Source organism: Delphinapterus leucas, chromosome 11 (assembly GCF_059928025.1).
Source record: "Delphinapterus leucas isolate spDelLeu-1000000601 "Yukka" chromosome 11, BTC_Dleu_Yukka2, whole genome shotgun sequence".
NCBI classification, from domain to species: Eukaryota; Metazoa; Chordata; class Mammalia; order Artiodactyla; family Monodontidae; genus Delphinapterus; species Delphinapterus leucas.
This window is the reverse complement of record NC_143139.1, coordinates 7408216-7416572: the sequence shown is the minus strand read 5'-3', so window position 1 is coordinate 7416572 and position 8357 is coordinate 7408216. Positions and strand designations below refer to the sequence as shown.

The 8357-nt window shown below is 37.3% G+C and overlaps 1 protein-coding gene across 1 annotated transcript; it reads left to right on the top strand.

Annotated features, from left to right (window-relative positions):
* The first annotated feature begins 2115 nt into the window (after positions 1-2115).
* On the top strand, positions 2116-6721 carry LOC111176552 (C-type lectin domain family 4 member D-like). Its single transcript, XM_089920069.1, is given in 6 exon segments — positions 2116-2131; positions 3463-3520; positions 3522-3609; positions 4666-4687; positions 4690-4780; positions 5054-6721. Coding segments are annotated over 6 exon segments (450 nt in total). The 3' UTR covers positions 5229-6721.
* Positions 6722-8357: the final 1636 nt, after the last annotated feature.

Sequence of the window (8357 nt, the reverse complement as noted above, 5' to 3'; positions counted from 1 at the left end):
TTGTCGAGATCATTTGTATTTATTACTTATTTGCTGGTACAGTTAATTTCATTTGCTTCAAATTATCTTTGTGATCTAGGCCACCTTTCATATCCCAGAACGGTGGTCAGCATAAGTGAAGGGAATCAACGCATGAGATAGAACTAAAGTGAGAGCCGTAGACTTTGGAAGCCAGAAGGATCTTGGAGTTCTCATTCAGTGATTGTCACAGGAGATGAATCAGAATGATATGGGTACTTCTTTTTTTTTTTTTTTTCTCTTTTTTTGTTTTCAGTTTAAAATAACATACTGCTCTCTCCAGAGATTCTGATACACCTCCCCCATTCGCCCTCCTAGGGAAGGGCTTGGATGGCTTCCCCAGCCATGGCCTTTCTTGTCATTATTGAGGTTGTGAGGCACTGTCGTGGATAAACATGTAGCCTAAACTGTAGGGGGTTTTTGGGTAGAAGATGCAGGTGATAATTTTTCCAGCTCAACCCCCTTGCTTAGACATTGACATCTGCCTTCACGGTTGTCATGTGAGCTTTTATTACTCCTCACTTCCTCCATTCCGATAACCTTCTAGGTAGTTGGCTTGCCTCCAGCTTTCTCAGCCCTAGTTCAGCTTACGTGTTGACACCAGAATAACCTTCCTGAAACCAAACCCTGCTCATGCCCTTTCCTCCCCTACTCATTGATTACCTTTAATAATTTTCCTTTGCTTACAGATTAAAGTCCAAAGTACCATTTCATCCTCAGCTCTCAGTTTTCCCTTTCACTCAGTCTGCTCCCGCACACTAGTCATTCTGCAGATGCCATCAGCAGCGTGGGCATTGAGTGCTTGCAATTCCCTCTGCCCGGAATTCCTTCCCTTCTCTACCTGCCTGGTGAAATCCTTCCCATCCTGGAAAGTGCTGCTTTGTGAAACGTTACTTATCCCCTCAGTCTGAAAGGTGATCTCCCTTGTTTTTGGGGGTTGCTGTTGAAATTCTCACTGGTTTGTGAGCTCTTTGATGTAAGGACCATGTCTTCATTTTTATCTACTCAATATTTTCCTTATGCCATAAATATATACTTGTTGAATTAACAGTGATTTCAGTGAAGAGGGACTAGAAATCAGAAAGTTGGGTTTTTCCTTTTTTCACCCATTCTCATTTTGATTGTTCCTAGCTACAGGACATAAGTATTCCTTATATGCTTTGTTATAGTTGCAGAAGGTCTCATTTATATGCTCCAGGGTCCGTTAATATTTGGGCCCAAGAAAGTAGTAGCATTGAAGACGAATTTTACTTTGGTACATAGACGCTATGGCCTGGGAAAGGAAAACTGGATATCATGTAGCACAGCTGCTGATAAATCTGGTAGCTTACTGTCTGATCTCAGTTATCACAACTGGCTAAGATTGCACTTGGTTATATTTAGCTTTTTTTTGGCTTAAAAAAAATCATTTCTGTTATTGCCTCTTAACTGTACATGAGGAAGATACATATGCTTTGTGACTAGAACTCACACTCAGGAGCTCCCCATCAATCACATATTCTCTTGAGAAAGAAAGGAAAAAGGAAGAGGATTACATTTACTTGCAAGTCCCTTCAGCCTGGGGAATGTATAGGCTTGGTATGGTTTTCACAGCAACCATGGTTGAAAGCATGTCGTATGACATTTATTTCAGAATAAGAATTGTCATTTTCAGTCCCTTTTTGAAAGTTACTAAGAATGGGGGTGGTATGTTTTTTAAAAAGCTCTAGCATACTAAAGTCTACATCTCAGGAGTGAAATAATTGTCCTTTGAGACCTCACGCTCTGCCCTATCAATCTAAGACTAGTGTCATCCCCTCAGTTAAACACAATAATGCATTAAGACCGACCATGAAGGTTTCTGTTTGCTTTTTAATATTTTCTTTTGTCTTACGTGTGTTCTGCCACTGCACCTAATAGTAAAAAAATGTCTTTGAGGCAATTTCTGTGAATGCTTTAACCAGCTGCATATCAGCATGGGACCACTAGAGGACGGGCTCCCCCTAGCAACTCTAGCACAGTGGTAGCAAATACTGCTCAGATTTCCTGGTGGCAGGGGAGACACCTAAAGACATAAATGAAAACTGTCAAGGGACATTTCATCTATGGAGTCTAAACATGTACCTGATCCAAAGTTTGTTGGGAATGTAGAAAAACAGCTGTTTGGGTAGGTGGAAAATGAAGAACAGAATAATACTTTCTTCAGACTTTAATACTTAAATAAATCTTTGAATAGGGAATACACTTATTGATTTTAATGACCCCCCCCTCCCCAGTCCCACCAAAATAGATGATTAATGGGAAGTAAAGAGGAGTGGTTATGAGCATGAATTTGGAAAGAGACAGACTGCCTTGGCACAAAATTTTACTCTGCCACTTACTGGCTTTTTGACCTTGGACAAATTAACCCTTATTTGCCTTGTTTTCCTCATATGCAAAATGAAGATAATAGTTCCTACTTTATAGAGTTATTGTCAGAATAAAATAAGTTAAAAATTTAAAGTGCTTAGAACAAAGCCTGGCATATGGTAAATTCTCTGTTAGTACTGCTTCTACTACTGCTGCTTGGCTGGCTATCCTAATTCTGCCTATTAGGATTGCAGTAACATGGTAAGAATAAGGGCAAAATGATCCTTTCCTTTTTTAAAAAAATTAATTTTTATGGGGATATAATTGACATATAACATTGTAAATGTTTAGGTGTACAAAATGTGACACATAACATTGTAAATGTTTAGGTGTACAAAATGTGATACATTTATTGCAATAATTGGAGTGTTAGCTAACACTTCTGTCATGTAATTGTCATTTCTTTTTTGTGGTGAGAGCAACTCAGATCTAATCTCTTAGGAACTTGGAAGTTTGTAATATAATGTTGTCTATACAGGCATACCTCATTTTATTGAACTTTGCTTTATTGCACTTTGCAGATACTATGCTTTTTACAAATTGAAGGTTTGTAGCAACACTTCATCGAGGAAATCAGTGCCATTTTTCAATAGCATTTGCTCACTTTGTGTCTCTGTGTCATGTTCTGGTAATTCTCACAATATTTCAAACCTTTTCATCATTATATTTGTTATGGTGATCTGTGATCAGTGATTTTTTTTTTTGTGGTACGCGGGCCTCTCACCGGCGTGGCCTCTCCCGTTGCAGAGCACCGGCTCCGGACGCGCAGGCTCAGCGGCCATGGCTCACAGGCCCAGCCGCTCCGCGGCATGTGGGATCTTCCCGGACCGGGGCACGAACCCGTGTCCCCTGCATCGGCAGGCGGACTCTCAACCACTGCGCCACCAGGGAAGCCCAATTTTCAGGATTTTTTAAAAGGGAGGGACAGAATGACTTTGGTAATCCTGGTATTATTCTCATAAATGTTAGTTGGATATTAGGTAGTGAAATAGTTATGCAATCTGTTACAGGTAACATACATGGTGTAACTAATTTTCCTTTCAATTTTCACATGAGGGGTCACCTGGAATTGCTGTCTTGTGGGCTGGAAAGCCTTCCAGTCCAACTGCTGTTTTTAATGACAGCAAGACGTGGGCTCAGAGTGAAAGACACTGTATGGGGACAGGGGCTCATCTGGCCACCATCAGCACAGAAGCTGAGCAGGTATGTTGAGAGGCTTACATCCGTTTCCCTGCTGGTTTGAATCTCTTTGCAGAGAAAGAGGAATTTCTGTGCTCTGCTATACCTCTGTGCCTTTGCTTCATCTCTTCCAACTACCTGGAAAGACTTTTCTTCCTCTTTCATTTTTCTTCACATGGCCAACTTCTTCTGGTCTTCCCAGATTTGATTCATGTGTTATTTTCTACAGAAAACTACCCTGACCACCTTCTCTGCTCCATCTTTCCTATTCTAGTTTGGAGATACTTCCGTGGTACTTTGTGCATCCTGTGACCATGGCACTTACTTCAGTGTTCCAATGAGTCCTACTTTGTAGAGGGCTGGAGCCATGCCTTAAGCATCTTTGCATCTCCAATGGCCTTTGCAGCGCTAGGCACACTTAGATAGGTCCTGATAAATATTTCATGAGTAAGTAAATAAATGAATGGTTAATCAGGATTGAAATAGCTTCTCAGAATAGAGCACAGGAAAAATAATTCAGAAGTATGGTTGTCATTCTAAAAAAAAAAAAAAACTCAAGGTAAATTCAATTTGAACTGAAATTTATTTCCTCATGTAATATATTTCCATATATGTACGATACCATGACTCAGATTCTATTCTTGGTTAGCAGGGTTTCCTGGAGGATTCTGTTTCCATGGCTTTGCAACTATAGGTTCACCAGCTCCTGAATAAAATGGAGTTTAATGAAATACACAAACAATTGAAGAAGGCAATTTAAAAAATAAAAGTTCCTAGAAATCCAATCCTATTAAGTACTGTGCTAAGTGATTTGCAAGTTGATCTCACTTAATCTTCACAGTGACTCTATGAAATAGTGGAGTCACCCCTTTTGGAGTTGAGAAAACTGGGATTTGGTGAAATTAAAGCACTCGTTAACATTATGGAATAAACGCCAGAGGCGGGATGTGAAAACAGATCTGATGCCAATGCTTTTGTGCTTAACTAGTACTTTATTTGACTTCTTTCCTCTGTTCCTAACATAACAGCTATCACCTGATAAAGGCAAATATACTTATAAAAATTCACATTTTTAGGCAGAACGTTATCACTCAATTTTTGGATAGCGATTTTCATATTTCCTGGGACTTACAGATGAGAACCTTGAAGGCCAGTGGCATTGGGTGGACAAGACACCATTGAACCCACAGATGGTGTGAGTATACTGACTGGGGCAAAAGAGCTTTATAGGCAAAGGTGAGAAGAAGACAGCAAGCAGAATTCATTTTGGGGTGGAGTATACCAATGTAAGAAAGCTTACTCGGAATGGAGCATTGTGTGTTGAGTAACCTCTATACTAGTAGACTACTACACTTGTGTTGGACAGTGCAGCTCTAAATGTTTCACTAGGAGCATTTTCTCTGCCTTGTCCTCTGGCCTCTACCATGCACACCCAACATGTATAGACACACACACACACACATTTCAGATTCTGGCACGAGAGTGAACCCAACAACTACCAGAAAGAAAAATGTGTTGTCTTTGTTAATGACAAAGACAAATGGGCCTGGAATGATTTTCCTTGTGACTTTAAGACAAGTAGCATTTGTAAGATACCTGGAGCAGCATTCAACAAGAAGCCTAGGAAGGGGTCCCTGTTATGAGGACAGAAAAGAAGAACCAATTAGACTAGGGAAGAATGTACATGCATCGTGGGAACAGAGAAAACATTCTCAGTCATAGAACATTTTCAGTCATGATGGCCTTCGTTATTCTTGTTTAATTCATTCAAGATAATGTGCTTTTGTATAGTGTTTTGGTGGAAAAAATCATATTTTTCTGTGAGAATCAATTTTCATTAACTTTGCTTTCTTGATAGTATTTCAAGGTATTTACTTTTCAGTTAGTGTGTATTGATTAACGTATCTAAGAGTAGCTTGAATGGTGAAATCTATAAGTCATTGTTTCCTCTGCTCCAATTCTTAGCTCTTAAAGTTCAAAGGTGGGATATTCCTACTGGTAGTGGTGTATCATTGTTTTTAACCCAAATATCACAAACTCTTTAAAGTTTTTAAGCAACATTTTTATTGTCTGATGCTTCATTTTCAGACTTCTTAATAGTATGCCATTAGATTGAAATTCCGTGAGCAAAATATTTTCTGAATAACAGAATAGAATAGTTAGAATTATGGTATTGCCCAGGTAGAAAAAAAAGTCTATTTACCTTTTCAAAAATTTACTTCTTACTCCACTTTAAAAGTCTTCCCATAGTGGGGAGTCTCAAGCTGACTTAATTTCTTTTTGAGTGGAAAAGTCCCTTACAGGCCACCTTTACCAAACTCCTTTAATTCTATAGCTGTGGACACAAAACCCTTGGGAAGCCAAAGAGCTCACCTTCACATGTCTAGTGTATGACAGAAACAGGACTATGGCCCAGATCTACCTTTCATAGCAAGTGAAATGTGTTCCCTTTGGTATTATGGGAGAGTTACTGGAGGTGCTGTGGCCTCTTGGCTAAAAGGTAATAGTTCTTAATTATTCTTGCAACATTGTATTAGTGTTTCTGTGTTTTTAATTTGAATCAGAAAAACATTATATTTTCAATCCATTTATGTAAATTGTTAGCAAGCTTCTTTAGAGCTATAAAGCTGCAATTCAAACTAGCAAGGAAATCATGGCTTTAACAACCTGAAGTTATGCGTTTGCGATGTGTGTAGTTTTAATTGTGAAGCAGTCACGTCCAACGTCAACAAAATAAGGCTGTCTTCTTACATACATTCATTTTGCTGACGTTTCCTGCATCCAAGCTAAAAAATTTCAAGCGACAGCTTTTTAACCTAACTTCCTTACCACTATTTTTAAAAACAGTATTTATTCTGTAAATTAGTGATCTTGTAAGTTTGGAATATTAGTGTTTGATTGATTGATTGATTATGTGTGTGTCTGTGTTTAAACCTGATACTTTTAACTGAAATAGCACCAAGTGACTTTAACTGTTAGCCATAAATTACATAGCACAAATCTACAAAACCTGTTGAAATAAATTTATGTAAATGATAATAGGCTTGTATAGTTAATATTATCCATTTTTCATTTGTATAAGACTGTATTTAAAGATTCAGTTGTCAATAAAATATGACCTGTTTGTGATTTTATACATCTGTGTCTACATCTGTACCTCTAATCTATTTCTCCCCCCGCTGATCATTTTTCATTCCCTCCATGGCTACCATCACAGACCAAGTTACCATCTCTTACCTGGATTATTGCAATGGCCTTCTGATTGTTCTCCCTGTTTCCACACTTGGTCGCTTTCAGTCTATCCTCAAGTCTCATGGCACCTCTCCTAGTCTTCACAATTTCTTTAAGACAGCTGATAGTAATTTTATAAAAATAATTGCCTATTTCTTTAGGACATTGAAATAGTCCTAGAACTTGGAAACACTTAAAAAATCTAAACACTTTTTATGTTTGAAAATGTAATGTTTGTGTGCATTAAAAAGGCAAACAGTAAAAAACATTAATAAAAGTATAAGGTGAATCTCTCATCCACCCTGAACCCCTAAATGCCTCTTCAAAGTAACTATGATTATCGGTTTCTTATATGTATATCTATATATGTTATATTTCCCCCCATGCATTCACACATGCACATGCAAAAACTACCTAGCTATGCCCCATCCAATGAATGATTTTAGGGCTATATTGTTGAGAAAGGAAAAGGGGGGTGGGAAGAAGAAGAAATAGGAAAGCAAGAAGAACATTTTACTTGATTCCTTATCATTTTTCTTTTAGGGACCCTTCAGGAAAAAATTTTTTGTGGTAATCTATAAGGCCTATAAAATTCTTGAAGTTCAAGAATTCTTAAATTTCACCTCAATTTTTTTATTTGTTAAATTCAAGTAAAATTAAATTTAATGTTTTAAAAGACTCATCTGTTGTATGATTTCTAACTATATGAACTTGGGATTTGAATTTTTTTCACTTTCATCTTTATACAATTGTGCTCTGTAGGAATTTTTAATAATAAATATGTATCATTTTTATGAGATGTAGTACAGTGATTTTTCTTTTTTAAAAAATTGGGGACCCCAATGGTAATAGTATTTAAGTCATAACAGTGGTTTATTTGGGGAATATGGTCTTGGGAATATGAACGATTAATTACTCTTTATTTTTTGCAACTTTTTGGGTTTTCCGGTGCCTAAGTATTTATGTAGTCCTATAAAATACGGTATTTAAAAACAGTCTCAATTGGATGATTTCCTTCTCAAAGAAGAATTTTCCTGATAAATAATTTAGGTTCTAGTGATCTTTACTTTAGCAAATAAACCCTTAACAATTGTTTCTTTTCTTGCCAAACTTTGAAGGCAGAGTTAGTTGTATAACTTAAATTATAAATGGTGAAATAATATACATTAATATTTTTATATCTTTCAATATTGATATAAAATGTAAGATAATTATAGCCACCTGAAATACAACAATAATGAACAAAAAAATGTCCACATGTTTTTCAGTGTTTCCTCATTGATGTTTATGAGATGAAAAAAAGAAATTAGAAAGTTGAAGATATTTTTATTGGATTACTTTCAGGTTGAATGACTTTTGTTTTAAAGGCATATTGATTTCAAAACCACAGATTGTCACTTATGCCTAAGAGAAATAAATGTTTATAAAGAAAGCTAATATATAGGGCTTTCCTGGTGGCGCAGTGGTTGAGAGTCTGCCTGCCGATGCAGGGGACACGGGTTCGTGCCCCGGTCCGGGAAGATCCCACATGCCGCGGAGCG